The sequence below is a fragment of the Mesoplodon densirostris genome, chromosome 14 (assembly GCF_025265405.1).
Source record: "Mesoplodon densirostris isolate mMesDen1 chromosome 14, mMesDen1 primary haplotype, whole genome shotgun sequence".
Taxonomy (NCBI): Eukaryota; Metazoa; Chordata; class Mammalia; order Artiodactyla; family Ziphiidae; genus Mesoplodon; species Mesoplodon densirostris.
This window is the reverse complement of record NC_082674.1, coordinates 7,979,758-8,003,786: the sequence shown is the minus strand read 5'-3', so window position 1 is coordinate 8,003,786 and position 24,029 is coordinate 7,979,758. Positions and strand designations below refer to the sequence as shown.

The window sequence follows — 24,029 nt, the reverse complement described above, 5'->3', positions numbered from 1 at the left end:
ATAAAGTTTCTCTTGTAAACCTCTTTTAAAGAAGTATTGTTCAGGGTTAGAGTTCCTTAGAGGGAGATCTATGAAATGCTTCTCGAGTTTAGTTCCAAAAGAGAGTTTCTCTTTCCAGACATATCAGTATGCTTCCTTTATCAAGTAAATGATCTCTTTCTACCTCATTATGCATCTCTTTTGCCTTGGTTGCCATGGAGTCCAAAGTTCAGTTTTTGGTTCTGCTACAGCAGGTAATCTTTTCCCTTTCATCACTCCTCCCACCAAACTATATAGCTTTCCTTTCATTCTGACTTTAAAGATTTTATTATGTGTATGGTTTTCCTTGTAAAGCACTTCTCTTTTTGAAAATGATTAGATTTACATGAAGTTTTTGGAATCTGTCCTAAGACTTCACTAAAAAAAAGATAAATACAATATATGCACTACTTCCCTCCCACAACCCTGCACACACATACATCATATATCTTAATAGGGCCATTAATATTGTCATGTGTATGAATCCTATTTATCATCACAGTGGGAAATATATGTATTTAAAATCTGAAATAGACATTCTACCTGGGTTGTAGAAAATTACTTACGTGCTTTATGGTTGGTTACATTTTATTCAGTTATGAGTCAAAATTGGGTTCTTTTACCCTCTTGTTTTGCCAGTATAATGCTCTACTTTGGCTTTCTTTGGGAATATATGGAAATCTTCTTTTGCTTGAATTTAAAATGTATTCTTCAGGATTTCCTAGTTCCATGTGTGGCCCCCTGTAGATAAACATTAACTGCTAAATGGTGGCAAAATATTTTTCGACCCTTCTAGAGTAGCACTGTTGAAGTGTATAACCTTCATTTAAAAACATTTTACTCTTCCTTTGTTTCTGCCAAGTTTCCATCCCTAGATATTTTTAAATATTAGGATACCCTTAGTTTTTACAAAGACTTAAGAATATGCCGAAAAATTATTAATAAATTCCTTTGCCTGTGAGGAAGTAGGATAGAACCAGGAAACTGCTGATGTGGTAACCAGGATAACACACTAAAACCATCTGTGTAACTCTTGGCAGGAATAAAATGACCAAACAAGATCTTGGAGAGTGCACATTACCAGATGTGTGATCAAAAAGATAAATACATTCTCAAATGATAAAATTGGCCTAGTGCCTTTAGCACCCCTGGGACTGTTGTGTGTACGCATATGTGCAGACATAGCTGTCAAGGTTGAGCATTTTTAGTGTAGCTAGGAAACTGGGACAGGAAAAGGCTGGAAGCAGAGGACTTTAGCGCTGCTTGGAGTCATTGGAACTGGAAACTCTGGATGTGAACTTGGGGAGACTGCATGGGATTTCAAGTGTAACATGATGATAAACATCCAATGGTGATGTGCAGCAGAGGTGCAGAGCCAGGCTCTTCAGGAGAGAATAAAGGGGAGACCTTAGAAGAACCATGTTTGTCCTGTCTAACTAACAGTGGACTTTGAAAAAGACAGGGACCATATTAAGATTTTTTTTTTCTTTTTTCTTGAGAGTTGAATGAAGATGGAAGTGGAGGACTTTTTCATGCTATTTAATGCACTGTTTGTAATTTTCAGGAAAAGCAGACAAATGTAAGCTTTTCATTCTAACTCAAATTAGAATTACTTAGGTTAAGTATAATAGAGCTTTGAATACTTACAAGAGAACTTTAAGAGATTTGGTTTATGAGGGAATTTCATGGTTTTGAACAAGATTTTTGCTCTCTTAAGTTGCACTGGTTTGAGAGTAATTCTCTTTCCCCTTTTCCTCAATTTAGCAGGACTATTTGGTGTAAGCTTGCATGTCCTGAATGTTGCCAAGCTCACAGTCAGTAGATCTCCAGTGGATGTATGTGTTTAGTTTTCAGTACATTGTTACTTTGGTTTCCCAGAAGCTTTCTTGACATTACAATACCTCAAATTTAAAAGTTTAAAAAAGGAAAGGAGTGGTATGAATATCTGTTTTCAGATACATTTGTCTTTTCACAGTTTGACAATGATGTGCCTAGGTGTGGATCTCTTTGAATTTGTCCTACTTGGAGTTGAGCTTCTTGGATGTGCAGTGTAATACTTTTCACCAAATTTGAGAAGTTTTTGGCCATTATTTCTTCAGATACTGTTTCTGCCCCTTTGTTTCTTTTCCTCTGGGACTCCCATTATGTGTATGTTGGTCTGTTTGATGTCCCACAGGTATCTGAGGCTCTGTTCAGTTTTCTTTCTATTTCTCAAACTGGATAATCTCAATTTACCTGTCTTCAAATTGGCTGATTCTTCCTTCTGCTGATTTATAACTGTTGAGCCCCTCTAGTGAATTTTTTATTTCAATCATTGTATTATTCAACTCAAAAACTTTTATTTCATTCTTTTCTATAATTTCCCTCTCCTTATTGATACTCTCTATTTCATGAGACATGTGTTCTCATACATTTCATTAGTTCTTAGGCATGGGTCTGTTTGTTTAGTTCTTTGTGCATATCTATAATAGCTGATTTAAAGTCTTTGTCTGGGAAGTCTAAAGTGTGAGCTTCCTCAAAAGATAGGTTCTGTTGACTGCTTTTTATCCCCTGTATATGGGCCGTGCTTTCTTTGCACGTCTTGTAATTTTTTTGTTGAAAACTAGATGTTTTAGATAATATAATTTGGGAGTTATGGAACTCAGATGACCCCCACCCTGAATTCATTGTTGTTGCCGTTTTTGGTTGTTTAGTGTCTCTGCTGGATTAAGTCTGTAAAATCTGATAGCTTTGTTCTGTGTGGTCACCAAAGTCTGCTTAGTTGACTTAATTCAGCTAATGACAGAGCTTTCCTGGAACTAGTAAGTCTCCCATCCTTTTTAAAGGGATCCTTGTAAACATAAGTCAGATCATGTCACACCTCTGCTCACACCCTCCAGTGACTTCCATCTCACTCAAGGAAAAGGTAAAGTCCTGCAGTGGCCTGCAAGACCCTACCTGATGTAGCCCTTTCCTGTCTCCCTCTGTTGAAACCATACTGGGTTGGTCTCTTTGCTGATCCCCAAACATGCCAAGCAGTTCTGATCTCAGGACCTTTGCATATGCCAGATATTCTTATGGTTTATTCTCTCCTCTCCTCTAGGTCTGTATTCAGTTGTCACTTCAACATGGGCTTCCCTGTCCACCCCTGATCCCGCTCCCCTGTGTTCTCCATCACCCTTCACTGCTTTATTTTCCCCATAGCTCTTATCACTGTCTGTCATACTCTATACTCTTTCCTTTGTTTGTTTATTGTTTCCCTTTCCAGAATGAAAGCTCTTTAAAGGTAGAGATTCTTGATTGTTTTGTTCACTGCTGTATCTACAGTGAAGAGAAAAATGTTCGACAATAACTATTTGTTGAATAAATGAATGGTGATCTTTGGCAATCTATTCTTATTTAAGAATGAGACACTAGGGACTTCCCTGGTGGTGCAGTGGTTATGAATCTGCCTGCCAATGCAGGGGACTCGGGTTTGATCCCTGGTCTGGGAAGATCCCTCATTCTGCAGAGCAGCTAAGTCTGTGTGCCACAACTACTGAGCCTGTGCTCTAGAGCCCGTGAGCCACAACTACTGAAGCCCACGCGCCCTAGAGCCCATGTGCAGCAACTACTGAAGCCTGCGTGCTCTAGGGTGCCCGCATGCCGCAACTCCTGAGCCCACGTGCCACAGCTACTGAAGCCTGTGCACCTAGAGCCCGTGCTCCGCAACAAGAGAAGCCACTGCAATGAGAAGCCCGCGCACCACAATGAAGAGTAGCCCCCCTCTCGCTGCAACTAGAGAAAGCCCGTGCGCAGCAATAAAGACCCCACGCAGCCAAAAAAAGAAAAAAAAAAAAAGAATGAAATACTAAATGCTGATTGGAAACTCTTTGTATGCCGTGGTCTTGTCTTCTGGTAATTCTTCAGCTAATGACCAAAAGCATACCTTGGAGAAATCACAGGTTTGGCTCCAGACCACTACAATAAAGCAAATGTCGTAATAAAGTTAGTCACATATTTTTTGGTTTCCCAGTGCATATAAAAGTTATGTTTACACTATACTGTAGTCTATTAAGTGTGCAATCGCATTATGTCTAAAAAACTATGTACATATCTTAATTTAAGATTACTTTATTGCTAAAAAATGCTAACCGTCATCCATCTGACAACACAGGGTTGCCACACACCTTCAATTTGTAAGGAACACAATATCTGCGAAGTGCAATAAAATGAGGTCTGTGCCTGTATTGGAGGATTCCCAGATATCAGCATCTGCAAGTCTGTCTTTGGGGATCTTTCGTTTTCTATAGAGAATCCCCCAGTTCCTCACCAGGAGTGTTAGGGGTTTAGGCTGGCAGGAATGGAAGCACAGCAACATGTGTTTGGCTTCTGGCATTCTGGGAGCTGCGAAAGGAGCTGAGGGCCACACACTGATATGAGGGTGCCAGTTAGTTTGCTAATTTCAGCCCCCGCAGCTCAAGTCACCTCTGCCAGGTATCCACTCACGTGGAGCAGCTTTCCTTCACTTTCTCCAAAAAATCATCCTCTGGTTTCCTAAGGGGTGGTGGGACTTTAGATATTCATCAGCTCCATCATCTCCCCTCTGTTTGGGCCCATCTTCCCATATACATGGAGCCTGGAAGTGCTGGGTCTCAAGGACTCTAAGGAAAGAATCTAGTCTCGTCTTTGATACTTACCTCTGTAAGCACCCAACATTTTTTTTTTTTTTTTTTTTTTTTGGCTGCGTTGGGTCTTCATTGCTGTGCCCGGGGTTTCTCTAGTTGCGGCGACAGGGGCTACTCTTCATTGTGGTGCGCGGGCTTCTCATTGCGGTGGCTTCTCTTGTTGTGGAGCACGGGCTTCAGTAGTTGTGGCACATGGGCTCAGTAGCTGTGGCTCGCAGGCTCTAGCGTGCAGGCTCAGTAGTTGTGGCGCACGGGCTTAGTCGCTCTGCAGCATGTGGGATCTTCCCGGACCAGGGCTCGAACCCATGTCCCCTGCATTAGCAGGCGGATTCTTAACCACTGCACCAGCACGGAAGCCCGTACCCAACATTTATACTGTGTTAAATCCTTTAACCACTATATTTTCTTCTTTTGTTCTTTTTGTCCTTGAAGGTAATACCTTTTATACTAGTTTACTATCATTTTAAGTAGGCTTGGGAGGGAAAGGAGATAAAAATATATAGTTAGTGCGCCATTTAATTGTTTGCTTGGGGTGTCCTATCTCCCCTAACCCTTGAGTATAGGTGCTCCATCTCATGCTTATTTGTACTCACAGGGCATTGCACAGATTAACTATTGGTTTGTCAGCTGATACGGATAGAATGGCATAGGTGATCTTTTTCTTTATCACCTGGCCTTATTTTGTTATCATTTTATTTCAGTGCCTAAACTGCTTTTCAAAAAGTGAATTGAAAAAAATTGAAATCATAGCAGATAATAATTTTTCTCCTTTTTAAAATAAATATTTTAGGGCCTCCCTGGTGGCGCAAGTGGTTGAGAGTCCGCCTGCCGATGCAGGGGATACGGGTTCGTGCCCCGGTCTGGGAGGATCCCATATGCCGCGGAGCGGCTGGGCCCGTGAGCCATGGCCGCTGAGCCTGCGCGTCCGGAGCCTGCGCGTCCGGAGCCTGTGCTCCGCAACGGGGGAGGCCACAACAGTGAGAGGCCCGCATACTGCTAGCTAGCTAGCTAGCTAGCTAGCTAGCTAGATAGATAGATGGATGGATGGATGGATAGATAGATAGATAGATAGATAGATAGATAGATAGATAGATAGATAAATAAATTAAAAAAATTTATTTTTTAAAATGTTGAAATTAAATGGCTCGTTTGCTGATCTGATTTTTAGGAATGAGAGAACAAAGCACTACAAGTAGAATACCTTTAAATGACTCATAATTACTCACGCAAATACATGTAAACTTGGATACACAATTAGGCAGCTCATTATGTTGCAAATGCAGTTACATGCTTAAATTCGTGGCCACTCCCTTGACTCACCCAGCTGTCTCTCCTCTCTTAGGCTTCTTTATGAGCGGTTACTAATCAGCCCCAGCTGTCAGAATTTGAAAATACATGCTGGTACTAGTGGTGCTGTTCAACCAATAATAGAGGGAAAGTTTGACAAGGATTGCCTTTGAGTTTATGTATTGCAGAGTTGGTCATCTTAGTTGGCAAAATCCTGTTCTCCTTCTGGAGATACAGGCTATACATTTAGAAAAATTATGATTAATTGTAATAGTGGTTAACAATAGTTACATTATAGTATAGTCCCATCATCTCTGATGTGCAATTCTGAAATCCAAAAAGCCCTGAATTTTTTTTTTATAACTGATCAGTGGCAAAACCTGAATTGCTTCATTAGGACTCAAATCTGACATGTACTGGTGAGGCTCTTTCTAGTCTATTTATCCGGATCACCGGTATGAAGATGTGTAGATTTTGCCGCAGAGAACTATTAATGTGTTTGATTATGGATCACTGACCCAGACCTCACTGAAGATTTTACATAAAAGCAGTATACATACTGTGTTACCTTTTGAAAATGCAGAAGATTCTAAGGTTTCAAATGCTTTTTGGCCCCAGTAGTTTCTTCTTCTTCTTCTTTAAAAAATATTTATTTATTTATTTATTTATTTATTTATTTATTTATTTATTTGGCTGCGTTGGGTCTTAGTTGCGGCACCGCGGGATCTTCATTGCGGCATGCGGGATCTTTCGTTGCAGCACACGGGCTTCTCTCTAGTTGTGGAGTGCCGGGTTCCAGCGCGTGTGGGCTCAGTAGTTGCAGTGCTTAGGCTTAGTTGCCCCATGGCATGCGGGATCTTAGTTCCCCGATCAGGGACCAAACCTGCGTCCCCTGCACTGGAAGGTGGATTCTTAACCACTGGACAACCAGGGAAGTCCCTGGCCCCGGTAATTTCTGATAAAGGGTTATGGCCTTATAGTGAGAGTAACATATTTCAGATTAGATGTGGGTTAAAATTCTAATGGGGAAACTTTAACTGATACATGTTAGAACACTTGGATATATTACATACAGTTAAAGTTTCCCATTTTTGCTCAAAGTTACTGTGAAAAAAGAAGTTATTTATTGTGTGTTGATACAGTACTACCAAATGGAGTAATTAAGAATTTTCTTAGTTACTAAGGTTTTTAAAATTGTTTTTAAATCATTAGTTTAAAAGTGAAGGGACTTCCCTGGTGGCGCGGTGGTTGAGAATCCGCCTGCCAGTTCAGGGGACATGGGTTCAATCCCTGGTCCGGGAAGATCCCATGTGCCGCGGGGCAACTAAGCCCGTGTGCCGCAACTACTGAGCCTGCACTGTAGTGCCCACGAGCCACAACTGCTGAGCCCATATGCCACAACTGCTGAAGCCTGTGCACCTAGAGCCCGTGCTCCGCAACAAGAGAAGCCACCACAAGGAGAAGCCCGCACACCGCAACAAAGAGCAGCCCCCGCTCATCACAAATAGAGAAAGCCTGTGAGCAGCAACGAAGACCCAACGCAGGCAAAAAATAAATAAATTTATTTTTAAAAGTCAGGGTAACAATTTCATATTTAATTGCTGTGCGATATTATCAGTGATTTTCATATAAATAGGAAATACTAAGTAGCATTATAAGTAAATGGGAAAAATTATGGCATCTGTATTGAATTAGTGCAGTTTGGTTCTTTGTGTCTAATGATATTAATAATGCTTTGTTGTTATTTTAGTCACCCTTGATCTGTTAAAACCATCCATCCAGTAATCCTCAATCCTTATTTCTGCCTTAACCCAGCTTTAGGATGTGGCACAGTGGTTTTTCCAAAGAATGGGGGAGGGGATACCCTCTTCTTCAACTCCGTAAGGATCTTAATATTCATTGTCTGCCCTCCCCACTCTTAGTCATTGTTGTCCATTACCAGAATATATGAGAATTTTGAGGTTTTAAATTAAACATATGTAATTAATATCTTAAAGGTAGACTGTAATCGTACAGGCAGATGAGTCTGGGCACGTGGCATGTATTTTCATGTATCTTAAGATTGGTTCTTTTGCCCAAACGGTTTAGAGCAAGTAGATACTCGGCTGCATTTCAGTCAAGGCCTTCCCAAAGCACACTGATAAAGATTCTTTCCTATTTTGGAGGACCAAGTATTTCTGTTTAAATTGATTGATACGATTGTCATTAAAGTTGCTCAGGGACCCACGGTATCCCTTTATAGCAGTTTGATGAGTCCGTTTCCAATTCTCTACTTTTACTGACCTGTGACTTTAGGAAATTCTTATAAATAAAAAGTGGAAAGTCATTAACAGATAACTGAAGTTTAAAATAGAACAGTCTTCACCAAGTTTCTGAAACAAAACTCTTCTGGTGCATAAAAATGTAGATAATCAAGCAATAATCAGTTTTGACTGCAGTATAGAATATAGCAATATGATGACACTATGGAAAACCTAGAAACTTTTGGCGTAGTAGTAATAGTACACCAATTGTTAAAAAAGATGTTTTCTTCAAGTTGTAAAGCCTGAAATTTAAGAATAAATTAATATATTTTTACATATTAGTTGAAGGATTAACATATTTTATGAATAAAGACAGTGAGGAATTTTTACACATGAATTAATATCATGGTCATTTTAGGTACATCAGAGCTGTGCACGTGGTTAAACCCTTATTAGTTAAGCCAACCACTGTTTTTGCAAATTAGTGGTAGACCTTTGAGGAAAGCTCTAATGTGGATAAAACCTTCAGTGAATACCAGTTAAATCAGTAATTTGAACTTTGTTATGGTTATTCTGATATTTTTTTCCTCTGAGTAGGAAGTAGGGAAACGTGATTAATAATCAGCCCATTAGACTTAGTTTTGTTTTTGATGGAACTATTTCCTCCTGTAAAATTCAATGGCCATGAATTTGATTGCAGAGATTATTTTTCATAACCAGAGCTGTCCCTGGAGAGGCAATTTGAAACAGTTTCATTAGAATCCAGATAACTATCAAAAAGAGTGTTGTGGAACGTTATAAGAAAGGACCATGTGAAAGTAAGTTCAGATCTGGTCTGATATTTTAATATCCCTACCCCTCATCCCCCAAGAAAAGTCAGTAAACACAGTGTAATCTTTTCATTGTCTTTGAAGCCCATGTTTATGACTGATTTAAGGTTTAACGGTGAAACTACTTTATTATGAAGTCCTTTGGTACCAGTGCCCCCTTGCATAGGAGGCAAAATAAATCTGACTTTCACTAAAAAGTGTTCTTATATCCAGTAATTTTATGGTGAGGTATTTGAATGTTTTTATCTGAGTAAGGACAACTAGACGATTTAAAAAGTAGTTTTGCCAAACTAGACCCTTTAAGTCTTCATGCCTTGTGCAGTGGGATTCATGAATGCCTTCATACATATTTTATGTGTGACTAGATTTATTTATGAAACACTTATTGAACACCTACTACTTGGCAGGCAATGTTCTAGGTACTGGAAATTAAGCACTTAAAACAGATGAAGTTTAAACCCTCCCATGAGAACAATTTCTTGAGGATCTTATATTCTAGAAAAGTGCTAAGAGTTAGTGTACTTTCTTCCTCTCTAAAAGAGCAGACGATTGCTGTCCTGGGTCGTACACCAGTACGTGGTCGAGCTTTGCTTTTGCATATTTGTGACTGATGGGAAGCAGATACCCTGTAGTTGCAGGTGCCTGAACTCTCACTCTCAGAAGGTGCCCCCCGGGGTTTTCCTAGCTTGCTCACGTGTTCATTCTAACCGGAAGTCCTTTCAAATATACTTACTGAGTATCCCAACCCGGCCTGTTTCATCTAGCCCTCACCCGTCTTCCATGTGGATTCAGCACAATCTCAGTTCATTGCTTTAAACGGCTGAGTGTGTGCTCATGTGCACGTGTGTGTGCATGCACAAACCATCTGCTGCAGTTAGGTTTCTAACTCCTTGGGTAATAAGCATAGTCGGGGACTTCGGTTTAGCACAGTGCTTTATATATAGTAGCAATTACTATCAATATTTGTCGACTTCAAGCTACTGTCCTAAAATTGCTTAAAATCACAGCAGTTTCTTTAAAGTAGTCTACATTGAATTTTTTTAAAAATACCTTTCATTTCTTGAAGGTTTGTCTTTTATGGTTAGTCAAACCACTTAGCGTATCAAGACGTTTACCTCTGTTTTTAAAATTGTACAGATTATGCAAGTAAGAAAATTCTCCATGGGACTTTTTTTTTTTTCGCCGTATGCGGGCCTCTCACCGTTGTGGCTTCTCGCATTGCGGAGCACAGGCTCCGGATACGCAGGCTCAGCGGCCATAGCTCACGGGCCCAGCCGCTCCACGGCATGTGGGATCTTCCCGGACCGGGGCACGAACCCATGTCCCCTGCATTGGCAGGTGGACTCTCAACCACTGTGCCACCAGGGAAGCCTTCCATGGGACTTTTTAATGCTCATTAAGAGTTGTTTTTCATGTTCATGAGCCCCATAGCCTTTGGCAGGAGTAGTGGGATCACCCTCTCTAATCAGCCAAAATAATAGAATTAATTAGTATGGCTGTATCTTACATTAACTTTTTTTTTTTAATGGTTGAAGAGGGTATTGGGGGCTGTCTTCCTTTGTTATAACTCTCTTCCTCCTACCTTCCCTTCTCCAAAAAGTTTAAGCTAGATTTAATAATTTCCATTATGAGTTTTGTTTTTTTTTCCTCTGTATGATTGATTACTGTCAAAATACACAGGCAAGGAGTCATTGGAAGTTCCATTTTGTAAGAGCCCAGAGTTCTCTCTTCTGAAAGCCTCCACCACGAGAGAGGGTTTCAGTAGCTTGGCTCTCCCGCTGAGTGTTATTTCCTTTGGGATAAGCGTTGACCTCAATGCGTGAGGCGTCTGCTGGGAAAGATTTGTACCAAGGGCAAAAGAGTAAGAAGCAATCACGGTGTTTTATGGAAGTGATTGGGTTACAAATTGAAATATTCCTATTTTATTACTTGGTTATAAATTCTGTTCAATCCTTTGTTCCTCAGCCTTTTATTGGGACTGATTGTGGATCCTGGCAGCCCATTTTAGGTTAAATCTAAAGAATTCTGTATACAGAATTTTAATTTTTAATCAATTAAATGAAGTGGACCATACAAGATAGAATGTAATTATCAAGTAATTAGTTGAAAACCCTTAAAAAGGGTAATTCTCATTTTGGACTTCTGTCATGAGTGGCAAACAAAAAGTCTGGTATGCCAAGGATGCTTTTGTAGATTCTAGTACTGTTTTGAATGAAAGAGATAATAGAATTATAGATGGATGTTACTATTACTACCTGAATTATTATTTATATTTTCATAGTTCTCATGTAAGAATATTCATTAATATGTTGTGTCCCAGACTGAGATTTTTCCCTTATAGGCCTAAGTTCTCCCTACTCTGTTTTTTTCTCTTCCATTATAGACTTGATCATGCAGATTGCAGTTGTTTCTCAGTACTTCTGATAGAATCAAGGATTTTTAAATTATATAAATATAATATGAAATCTGGTTGTAAAATAACTCTTAGTTGACATGATTAGAATGTACATTTGCTAACCTTCTAATCAATGCCGGCAGGTTTTGGGTCCTGCTCCCAGGTGGTGCTCCTTCTTAGACAACTTGACAGAAGAATTGGAAGAGAATCCAGAAAGCACAGTTTATGATGATTACAAATTTGTCACCAAGAAAGACCTTGAAAATTTAGGTAAAAAAAATTATGATGAAATGTTTATAAGATTATTTCTACTTGTCTTTGTTTTGAGTTTTGAACATTAGAAGTGATGGAGTCACATTTATCTGATTTTCCAAATCTCTTTCTGACAAATCAGACATTAAACTTAGTATATATAATCTCTGCTTAGAAAAAGATTCAGATAAACTCAACCTACTGAGACTTTTTTGTATCTTAAATGAGGAATAATATTTTTAACCTACCACCTATGTATAGGAAAAATATCAGTCAAGGGAGCAGTGACTTTCAAGTAGTATTTGAATATAATAAAATTTTGAGAAATCTCAGAGACTGCACGGAAAGGATTTTTGTCCCCCTGTAGGTTTGCTTATTAAAAGACCTAATCCAAAACTGAGAACCCATAGATTGAATCCTCAAATATGTAGAACCTTAACAGTTACTTAGGTTTAAAGAATACAAACCAAGAAATGCTTCTTAATAATGGCCAACATTTAAAATAGGGCTTACATGTGCCAGGTGGTATTCTGAATGTTTTTTGTGTGTGTGGTACGTGGGCATCTCACTGTTGCGGCCTCTCCCGTTGCGGAGCACAGGCTCCGGACGCACAGGCTCAGCGGCCATGGCTCACGGGCCCAGCCGCTTCGCGGCACGTGGGATCGTCCCGGACCGCGGCACGAACCCGTGTCCCCTGCATCGGCAGGCGGATTCTCAACCACTGCACCACCAGGGAAGCCCCTGAATGTTTTATATACAACTCATTTAATCCTCACAGCTATGGAGTGGATACTATTATGATTTCATTTTATAGGTAAAGAAACTGAGGCATAGAAAGATTTTTTTTTTCCCCAGAAAGATTAAAGCAACTTCCCAAAGGCTTCAGTGCTTGCTAAATGTGAGGGTTAGAGTTTAAACTTAGAGTCCGTGCTCTTAACCTCAGCCATACTGACCCCTCTGAAGAACATATTTATCTTAGTTGACTAGTACTGGTTTGTAGGATAACAAGAGTAGGTTTTGCTAATCTTGTTCTATTGTTGGGAAAAGGCTACATAGCAAATTACTGAGAATGGGAAAACTTAGAAGATCCATTCTCCACAAGCCTAGGCAGCTTAGTTGTCTTTAAAACAAATAGAGGTACTATAGCAGTTAAATGCTAAAAGAAAATACAATCATACAACAAATAGATTAGAAGAGAGATTCTTAAACTCTATTTTTAAACTATATCTTTTAGCACAGTTAATCCAGGCAGAATTATTTTCTGCCAGCTACCACCAAAATAATTCTTTAAATTTTAATGTTTTAAAAAGAAAAGAGTTGTATTTAGCCTTTTAAAAATATGACTTATGGATGAAATAGGGTGAACTAAGTCTTCCTACTGAAGTGCCTCCTTAAATATCTCCAGCGTAATTTTTACAGTATGCTTGTGTCATACCCACCTACCTTCTTAAATTGGAGACTAAAAAGTCATTGCTATTTTGTGGATTTTTAAAAACTACTGTGTTTAGTATATTTTGGGTGTTTTTTCAGTCTCTTCACTGTGTTTATTTTGGGTGAGGAAGGCAGTGATAAAGGTTTAGATACGTTTTGTTAAAATGCATTCATACTGCCTATTTTTAAAACTATGGAAATAGATATAATATTCAACAAAATAAGTTATACTAGAAATCATCTTCACGTAAATTAGTAATATCTTTTAATATTAAATGAGCCACTGGTTATAATTTTTCAACAGATTTAACGATCATATATAAAACCTTTTAAAATAATTTATGTTAAAGTAAAAGTAAGGCCATGTAACTAATTTCCCTAACTTCTTAAGATTATAGCATTGAATACTTGCAAGTTCTGACATTTCCCAATTATGGCCGTTAGGAGGTCCTATACCATAGTGTTTCCCAAAACGTGTATCATGGGCCACTGTGTATGCAGTGCTGGATGGGTAGCATTGTGGCTGATATCATGGGCATTAGAGATGGGCTGACATGGGCTCACATCCCACCTCTACCACGTTATAGCTCTATGACTTGGCTAATTTATGTAACCTCATTGTGCCTTGGTTTCCTCATCTATAAAATGGCAATAGTAATGCTACCTACCCATAGGGTTGCTTGGAGAATGAATCGGATTATGCTTGAAAAGTACTCAGCACAGTTTTGAAACATAATACATAAATGTTACCTATCATTTTAAGAGATTTGTGGCAAATAAGTTTGAGAAATGTTAGGTTAAGCCAAGATAAATCAGTTCCTCTACTTATGGACTTCTTTGAGCCTTTAATGCCATCATACACTATAAATATCCAGGAGTGGGAGGAAAATATGAAACAGTTCCCAAACTTAACTTGATCATAGAACCTCTTCTTCCTCAAAGATCTCTTGGGACTAGTGCTCTGTGGAGCTAATGATGAGAAAAGCTGCTGCTCCTGCCAGATTCTCTGTAGAATTGTTTTAATATGAAAAGCTTTCTCCTGGAATGGGAGTAATGCTGGGCCATAAATATAAAATTTGTATACCTAATAGAGGAAACAAAAAATTAGGAACACACATGTGCAGTTACCTAAATGCAGATTGTTATGCATTGGACATTTCATTAAGGTTCAGCCCTCCCTCCCCCCCACTCCCCTACCACCTTTTGAGTTTCTCCTGTGCAAATCCAAACCCTGTGGTTTTATTAACCTAATGAATTCTAGGAAAGTATTTTTCTGACCAAGTCTTATTACTTTATGAGATTATCCTAAATTTAATTTTGTCTTTTGATGTTGTTCTGTAATGTGTACTGTTTTGTACATCTATGTGATTTTCCTAGTAAGTGATTTTTAGGTCTGGAGGGATGTTTATTTCTAAAATTTGGAAATCAGGGTAATGTTCTCCTTGGAAACATAGTCACTTAGTATTATACCAACTAAAGCTGCCGTTTATGTGAGTATATCATAGCTGGTCTTATTCTGAAGATAAATATTCTCATAACCTTTCTCTGTGTAAATATTTGCAATTAATAAATAATTTCTGTGACATAGGCAGAGCATCCTTATGTGACCACCAGCACCACTAATTGTAAATGAAATCTAAATCTAGGAAACCCTGTGAAAGATACTGTTTAAAGCTTCCAAACACTGATTGGCATTGAACTTTTAATTCATCCATGATGAAGTATGTCTGTATATAATATATATGTTGGTACAAATTTGCCAAAAGCTGTTCTTTTTGGGGAAAAACATGCCCTTTCTACATTATTGTTGTGACAATGTCCTTTGTTTTTGGAAATTATGTGCCATAACAATGGTCTCCCCCCAGCCCCAGCACTGTTCCTACTTGGCAGTTGGAAAGTTGACAACCTAGTTGATCAACCTAGTGTTGATCTCAGCATTTTCTGTTTGTTTGGGCTTTTTTGGGGGGGGTCACGCTGCACGGCATGCAGGATCTTAGTTCCCCGATCAGGGATCGAACCTGTGCCCCTTCAGTGGAAGCGTGGAGTCTTAACCAGTGGACTGCCAGGGAAGTGCCCGCAGTATTATTTTTAAAGTTAAACTAGCTCATGAAATCCAAAATTCTGAGAACCACTTGTATAGGGAACCCTTCTTTACTTATCTGTCATAGTTCATAAAGACCTTGCCATCATTTTTATGCTTAGTATTGCATTAAAAATAAGTAAGGATGATATTGCTGAAGCAGAGTAAAATTTTCTTTGCAATTATTGAAGAAGATCAGTAATCCTGATCCTTAAATTTTCACTCAGAAGTGAACTTATAATCAAATTGTTGTCATGAAAGATCATTGAATTTTAATCAAGATTTCATAAAGATCTGCCCTCTTCTGATTAACTTTCCCCAGGGCTCACCCATCTCATTGGGTCACCTTTTCTCCGGGCATATATGCATGGATTTTTCATGGATATAAGACTCTACCACAAGGTAAGTACAAAACTACAGTTATTTTAGGTGATAAATAAAAGCACTCTGTAGCCATTTCTTCTCTACTTACTTTCATTTTTATAAAACATACTTAAGATTTGTAAGCGATCTGTCTGTTCTTTGGCATGATAGTCATGCTGTATATGAGACATGCTGCTAAATACAATTCTCTTATTTTTAATTTTTTCCACTTTGAAAAGGTGAAATTGATGGTAAATCCATTTGCTTTTGAAGAATATAGGAAAGATAAGATCCGACAGAAGATAGAAGAAACACGAGCACAGAGAGTCCAATTAAAGGTAAGTATTGTAGTCATCATTGAATCTACTAGAGAAAGTTACTTCATTTTTTATTTTTTCATTTTTATTTTATTTATTATTCAGAGAAACCTGCCATCCATTTCTTAGTTTTTCCATCCTTAGTTTACATCTTTTACTAATATTTTTGGTATATTTTATTTGTTGTGAGGGTGGATACTCTTTACAGTTTTATCATTATAGACTATGGTAATGGTATTGTGGAAAGTAATGCCAGGTGAGCTGAGAGTGTCAGTCCTACCAGGAAAACATGATGCTGTTTTCAAATAGGGATTTAGATTTTGGAGTGTTGGCGCTTTGCTCATCCCCATTTCTTCTTGACATTTGGGAGTGTCTTAGGCCAGCTGCTTGGATCATGGGAAATGGTCATTAGACTGTGCCAGGGCCCAGACAGGAATCAGGCCACACTAGTTCTATTCACAGAGGGAATCTAATGTAAAGAATTGTTACCCAGGTATTAGAGAACTGAAAAGGCAAAAATACTGAGGTACTGATAAGAGAGGCCGTGGCTTCAGGGAGCAGCTGACGCTCCAGGGCTGGGCGGCAGGAGAGAGGCAGGCCTGAGAGCCGGGACTCAGACCTCCGTGGAGGGCTGACAGCTGGCGGTGGGGTTCTCTAGGCGGGATGAGGCTGTTCCCGGGAGCGTGGGAGAGCCACAAAGTGGACTCCCTGCTCTGCTGGAGCCCCCTGTCGCTGCCAGGACAAAGAGGCGTTGATGGGTGACATCACGCCAACGGCAAGCAGAGGGGAAGCGCAAACCCCATCTCCTTCTGCCTTCCCGACTGAGATCAGCCACCAAGTGATACAATGGTTTCTAACTGGACATTGTTTAAAACACATGCACACACTTTCAGTGCAAAAGACTAGTGACAGGTTTTTCCTTTTTCCAGGTTCTTTGTGAAGTTTTGAAAAGCAGTGCGTGTGTGTGTATGTTGGCCGGGTCGGACTCGGACACGGAGTCCTGTCCCTGCTCTTCGCTTTAACCTTTAAAGCTAAATTGTAGGTATTTCACTACAGTTTTTTTTTTTCCACCTCTACTAGAAATTGCCAAAAGTTAACAAAGAGCTGGCACTTAAATTAATTGAGGAAGAGGAGGAAAAGCAAAATTCTACATGGAAAAAGAAGGTTAAGGTAAGATTTTATAAGGCAGAGAAAATACTGATAAGTTGTTTCTCCATTTTCTTGACAGTAACTTGTATCTTTTTTCTTTTTACCTTAAAAATGCATTTAGTTTTCTATTTTCCCTGCTTTTAAGATAGTATGTGCTCAATATGGGAAGTTTGTAAAATAGAAAAGAATATAAAGAAGAAAGTCACCCATATAATTCTATCCAAAGGCATCATTAATATTTTAGTGAATTTCCTTCCTGTCTTATTTCTCTTAAAATTATAAGCTATAATAGCAGGATACTATTGTATATATAAAATATTTATCCTGGTTCTATAAAATAACACACATAGCTTCCCATTTTAATTAAAAATTCTTTCGTAAATATTTTTGAGAGCTGCATATTTTATCTTGTGCATGTATTTTATAATCCTTTTATTGTTAAATATTGAGTTTGTTTATTGTTTTTCTCTGTACTAACTAGGTTTGTTTCTAACTTCACAAGTAACCAGTTTTCATGTAGACTTGGCATCACTGGGACTGTGCACTCCTATGAATACTGCTCTCTACATTTCATTCCTAATGTAAAATAGAGAAAGATCGGTTGTAAACTAAATAAGGGTCAGTGCTTCATTTAGCTGATGTTGTCAAGACAGGAGGAGGTTTCTCTAATTTTCCCGGATATGCGAAGGCTTCCTCGTTCCTCCTCCGTGCTGTTTTCTCACCTGCTTAGATCAGGCAGGCAGGCAGATGGCCAAGCTGGGCTGTTCTCTGGAATGAGGTGTAAAGATCCGATCTCTGCTGCAAGCCTGCAGGACCTGCCTGAGTAGATAGGTGGCCGAACCTCGTATCTGGGCCAGCTGTGTTGAGCTCTCGGGAGGGGATTGTTTGCTTGTTTATTCTTTCTCGGTTCTCTCTCTAGTTTTGAGCCAGGTTAAGTGAACGGGAGATAAGTGAGCTCTTCATGTGTTTATTTTTGTACCACTCTCTTCAGTGACGTCAAGGGACTGCAACTAAAGGGTCTTGTGTGTGGCCCCCTTGCTAACTAGTTGTGTCATCATGGGTGACCCTCAGCTTCACTGGGTCATAGCTTGTTCTTCTATAAGATGCAAGAATAGGACCAGCGAGGGGCGTTCTTGGTGCTGTGAATGGGTTCACTCTCACTGTTCCCTCTGTCATCCTTGGCCTCCTCATCCTTTCTGCATCCTCTTATCCTGGTCTGTTAGCTTCTTTTTTTTTTTTTTTTTTTTGCGGTATGCGGGCCTCTCACTGTTGTGGCCTCCCCCGTTGCGGAGCACAGGCTCCGGACGCGCAGGCTCCGGACGCGCAGGCTCAGCGGCCATGGCTCACGGGCCCAGCCGCTCCGCGGCATATGGGATCCTCCCAGACCGGGGCACGAACCCGTATCCCCTGCATCGGCAGGCAGACTCTCAACCACTTGCGCCACCAGGGAGGCCCTGTTAGCTTCTTTTAATATGCTGGTTTTTTCCCTTCTTTTTCCAATTCTTTTTAATTTATTTTTTATTGGGGTATAGTTGTTTTACAGCGCTGTGTTAGTTTCTACTGTACATCGAAGTGGAGTTCCCTGTGCTATACAGCAGGTTCTCATTAGTTATCTATTTTATACATATTAGTGTCTATGAATCAATCCCAATCTCCCAGTTCATCCCACCCCCCCACACACAAGTAAGTACATAGATGGCTTTTACGTTTCTATTTTCATTACATGAATAGTATACCAATGTTGAAACAATGACTTAAACTTGTTATTATATGAATTTATACATCTATATGCTATGGCTGTGCACCTTCCTAATTTACATCAATGTATTAAGCATGTATGTATATCTTAAAATGTTCAAAATGTAAGTGCTTCCTGCTACCTTGACTTTCTCCTTAGAGTATTCACATTTATTTTCTTTCTTCTTTCCTTCCTTTCTTTCTCTCTTTTTCTTTCTTTAATAAATTTATTTATTTTTATTTATATATGTGTTGGATCTTCGTTGCTGCACACGGGCTTTTCCTAGTTGTAGCAAGCAGGGGCTACTCTTCATTGCAGTGTGTAGGCTTCTCATTGCAGTGGCTTCTCTTGTTATGGAGCATGGGCTCTAGGCATGCGGGCTTCAGTAGTTGTGGCACACAAGCTCAGTAGTTGTGGCTCACGGGCTCTAGAGCACAGGCTTAGTAGTTGTGGCGCATGGGCTTAGTTGCCCTGCGGCATGTGGGATCTTCCCGGACCAGGGATCCAACCCCGTGTCCCCTGTATTGGCAGGTGGATTCTTAACCACTGCGCCACCAGGGAAGTCCCCACATTGATTGTCTTGTTAGCCCAGCCTGAGGATGGTTAGGGAGGTAACCTTTCAGCTTTATATGTCCTTCTGCAAGCTTAATGGAAGTGATCTTTGGATTTACATGCCCTAAAGTTTCAGTAGGGAGGGAGTGAAGCTAATTTAGGCTGCAGATATATTCTTTTCTATGTTTTATGCTTATGAGTCTTTATTACATTTAATGTTATAGAGAGTAGGACATTTAAAATTTAATTTTGATACTTTGTGCAGCACGGTATACACAGTTCAGGATCCTTTTTAAAGGCCTTATGATTGTGGAGATGTGGGGGAAGTGCCCTTTTCTCACCATCCCCCCTCTGCCTCACAGACTTTCACTGAGGTTAGGGACGGCTGGAAGAGATGGAGAACACAGGTGGCCCTTGCTGTGCACGTTAGTGCAGGATGGTAACAACGACCCTGGGAGCTGAAAACATGCAAAGTGATCTGTAGAGTCAATGGGAACATCATGGTTGTCTGTGCCTTTAAAACAGTTTTAGTCAAAACATTTATAGGGTTATCTTATAAAGAATCATCAGACTATGTGCTATTTCTACTGCAAGTGCAAAGAGGAAGAACCTTGGAAGTTCTTATCTTCTTCCACCAAGCAGTTTCCCTTCAGCTGTTGGAAGCTGGAAGCACGGTGTTTGTAGCTGTGTGAACTATAGAACCCTGCCAGAGAGCAGCATTTGTACAGTGTGCTCCTCATCTGCTCTTAGTGGCTTGTTGACCCAAGTCAGGCTCCATTACCAGAGCTCAGTTTCTTTCCAGAAATACTTAAATATAGTCATCTAAAAATCTTAGACTGTTATTAGACAGTTTGTATGATTTGTTTAACAGTTTTATCTAATTAAAATGACCTGGGGAATTCCCTGGCGGTCCAGTGGTTAGGATTTCGCGCTTTCACTGCCAGGGCCTGGGTTCGACCCCTGGTCGGGGAACTAAGATCCCACAGGTTGCGTGGTGTGGTACCCCTGCCCCCCCCCGCAAAAAAAAGACCTTAAAAACCATTCCTGAATTAAGGAAAGACTTCTTCATTGTAATTGTAAAGAATACTTGAAAGAATTGTTGAATCCATCAGCAGTTCATTAGTCTTGTCTTTGAATTCAGCTCTTTAAACCCTCAGGAACTTTAACAGCTCTGATAACTTCTGGTTTGAAAGTCAGTATCGTGCAGTTATGTTCTGCTTTGGCTCCAGCTGAAATTTCATGGAGGCCAACGGTGAAATATGTTCCCAGATACCGCTCCCACTGAGAACGTAATTAAAGTCTAATAAGATGTTTACCTTTCAGTTGATGTTGGATCTGCAATGGCGAGTGACCCACCGCATAATGTTGAGAAACATTATCTGGACCTTATCCAAACTTAGAAATTTGGTAGTATTAATTGGTGGTATTTGGTATTAGAAATTTGGTATTAATTAATTTGGTGGTATTAATTCTAATTAAGAATTAATTCATTTATTCTTTCAGCTTTATTCTTTCAATCCAGGAACTTAGGTTCTACAGTACTGGGAAATTTTTCTTAAAAAAATTTTTTAATTAGTCTTTCCCTGCTGTGATTCATGGTCATTTGTTCAAATTTAAGAGTGGAAGATTTGAAAAGCTGACGGGAGGCTCTGAGGTGGAGACAGGGCTCATCAGTCCTGTGTGCTGACCTGGCCAAACGGTTTATTTGGGGAAGCGCCAAATGTCAGGACCTTTCAGCCTTTCTCTCCACCGCTCCGAGTCTCCTGATTGGAGGGTGGTGGCCTGGCTACCAACGTTCTGAGGACTGAGAACTACCATCAGGAGGGCTTGGGGTGTCGGGGTGGGTGGCACCTCGGCCCCTCACCTGCACCCCCTTGGTGCCAGGTGCTCCCCTTGCCTCCCCGTGCTGTGGCCCCAGCTGGCCACGTCCTCCCCTCCAGCGAAGCCTCCCTCCAGTTGGAGACCGCAGGTGCTACTCCTTCCTTTCTTGCTTCTGCAACCTCATCGCTCCTGTTTCCTTTCCTATCCTTCTCATCCTTAAGGATTTGTGTCTTTTTAAAGCCCCTTTTCTATTGTGTTAGTGGGGTTTTAGCAGAGATTAGAAGATGCTCATGTTCAAACCACCATCTTTACTCAGAAGTGTGCATCACCTTAATTTCATAGATATCATAGCATTGAAAGAATTAATCTGTTTTAAATGTTAAGTATTTCTCATATATGTCACTGTGTTGGGACAAAATATTGATAATAAGCGTCCTACTCAGATCTACACATAATATACTTCTTTGAGACAGGGCTGTGGTATGAACAGTACGTTAAGATGTTTCCTAAATTCCAGTGGCAAGTGTTTGGCATGTGTACGTGTGTATTTATAGGGCAGATCGCTAGCCAGACGCTCGTGAACTACTATAGAACATCACTACTACATCTCATCCTACTTTTTTTTTTCTTGTAAGACAGCTGTGAAAACAAACAATTAGACTAGGAAACTCTCTGATGGAAATATTTTTACAGCTGGGTTAGAAGAGTTTTTATTTTATATTCTTCTGAGGCATACTTGTCTTTAGGCAATGCAACTTATTTGTTTTAAATTAAGGGAAAAAAAGAATACTAGCCAACGTATCCTTTTTTAACACGTTTCTCAGTTATTTGTTAAATGTGATTATTTAATAATACAGTAAGATGAAAAAGAAAAGATTTCCCTTGGGATTTATATATACATACATGAAACCTGAAAATGTATAACAGGCCAGTAGCTATTCATGTGGTCTTTGGCAGTATTACATATCCTGTGTTTACAGGTAACTCCAAAATTTATCCAGTTTATCCCCCTCTTCTCTCCTGAGTCCTGGTGCCTTGACTTCAGGCACCTAATGGTGTCCATCAGAATCCAGATGTTGTTCTCCTTGAGCCATAGACTGAGTTAACCAGTCTTAAATGGAACATAATTTCTTTTTTTTTTTTTTTGATCTTTAAACAATTGGACTTTATTTTTTATTTATTTATTTTTTAACATCTTTATTGGAGTATAATTGCTTTACAATGGTGTGTTAGTTTCTGCTTTATAACAAAGTGAATCAGTTATACATATACATATGGAACGTAATTTCTCTGTTTAACTTTTCTCATGCACTGGATGTTTTTTTAAGACAATTTTTACTTTAGAACAGTTTTACGTTCACAGCAAAACCAGGAGGAGGGTACAGAGATTTCCCATATAGCCCTGCCCCGACACATGCATAATCCCCCCTCCCACCATTAATATCTCCCACCAGAGGGAACGTTTGTTACAATCGATGGACCTACACTGATACATCATGATCACCTGAAGCCCACAGTTTACATTAGGCTTTACTCTTGGTGTTGTTCATTCCACGGTTTTGGACAAATGTATAATGACACGTATCCACTATTAGAACATCAGAATATTTTCACGTCCCCTCACATCTTCTGTGCTCCACCTATTCATCCCTTCCTACTGAGCCCTGGCAACCACTGATCTTTATACTGTCTCCATTGTTTTACCTTTTCTACAGTGTCATATAGTTGGGATCGTAGCCTTTTCATATTGGCTTCTTTCTGCTTAGTAATATGCATTTAGGGTCCCTCCATGTCTTTTTGTAGCTGAAAACTGTATTTCTTTTTAGCACTAAATAATACTCAGTTGTCTGAATGTACCACAGTGTACTTACTATTTAGCTACTGGGGGATGTCTTGGTTTCTTGGTACATAATTTCTTGTCCTTTATTCCATCCTATGCCTCTTTTTCTGATCATCTCCAGTGATGGATCCTGACTTACTGTATCACCAGCTTTCTAGTCACTTAAGCTAGACACTTGAGAAAAATTTTTAACCCTCTTTTTCAGTCTTCCTCCTCCCATGTCATCTGTAGCTGTATCTATCAGTTTGAACTTAGATGTGTATCTCACTATCATCCTTTCCTAAAACACCCTTAGATTCCAGTTGCCCTAATTCAGGCCCTGTCTCTTTTCCCAGTTTCCTCAAGAGGCCTCTTCATCTTCCTCATGACTCTGGTTTCTCCCTCAACAGCCCATCATGTAGCACGCCGCTGTGGAATCGCAAAGCAGGTTTCTTTCTGTCTTTTTTTTAAATTTATTTATTTTATTAATTTATTATTTTTGGCTGCGTTTGGTCTTCGTTGCTGCGTGTGGGCTTTCTCTAATTGTGGCGAGTGGGGGCTACTCTTTGTTGCGGTGCGTGGGCTTCTCATTGCGGTGGCTTCTCTTGTGGAGCACGGGCTCTAGGCGCATGGGCTTCAGTAGTTGTGGCACGCGGGCTCAGTAGTTGTGGCTCGTGGGCTCTAGAGCACAGGCTCAGTAGGTGTGGCGCATGGGCTTAGTTGCTCTGCGGCATTTGGGACCTTCCCAGATCAGGGCTCCAACCCCTGTCCCCTGCATTGGCAGGCGGATTCTTAACCACTGTGCCACCAGGGAAGCCCTGTCATCTGAGATTCTTGACGCACTCTTCTGTCTGTATCTTTTGCCTCCTTACCCTCTTCTTCCCTAGTAGTTTCCCCTTACCTGCAGAATAATGTCACGGTATTTAAAATCCTTTACGGTCTGGCCTGATCAAGAATTGCTTTTTCAAATTTTGCCATTATCCTTGCATTATCAGACTGTTCACCACTCCTCAGTGTTCTGGAAGTGTTCTTCCCAAATTTCTATCTGTTGAAAACTACCCATCTTTTAAGCTTCCTCCCCGATGCAA

The 24,029-nt window shown here is 39.9% G+C and overlaps 1 protein-coding gene across 1 annotated transcript in view; it reads left to right on the top strand.

Moving 5' to 3' along the window:
• NOL10 (nucleolar protein 10) overlaps positions 1–24,029 on the top strand; it is an 87,546-nt gene that overhangs the window by 44,948 nt on the left and 18,569 nt on the right. Inside the window, exons 14-17 of the mRNA XM_060117726.1 lie at positions 11,563–11,689; positions 15,505–15,584; positions 15,785–15,883; positions 16,943–17,032. Of these exons, the coding sequence (XP_059973709.1) occupies positions 11,563–11,689; positions 15,505–15,584; positions 15,785–15,883; positions 16,943–17,032 (396 nt within the window). The remainder of the gene's footprint in view (positions 1–11,562; positions 11,690–15,504; positions 15,585–15,784; positions 15,884–16,942; positions 17,033–24,029) is intronic.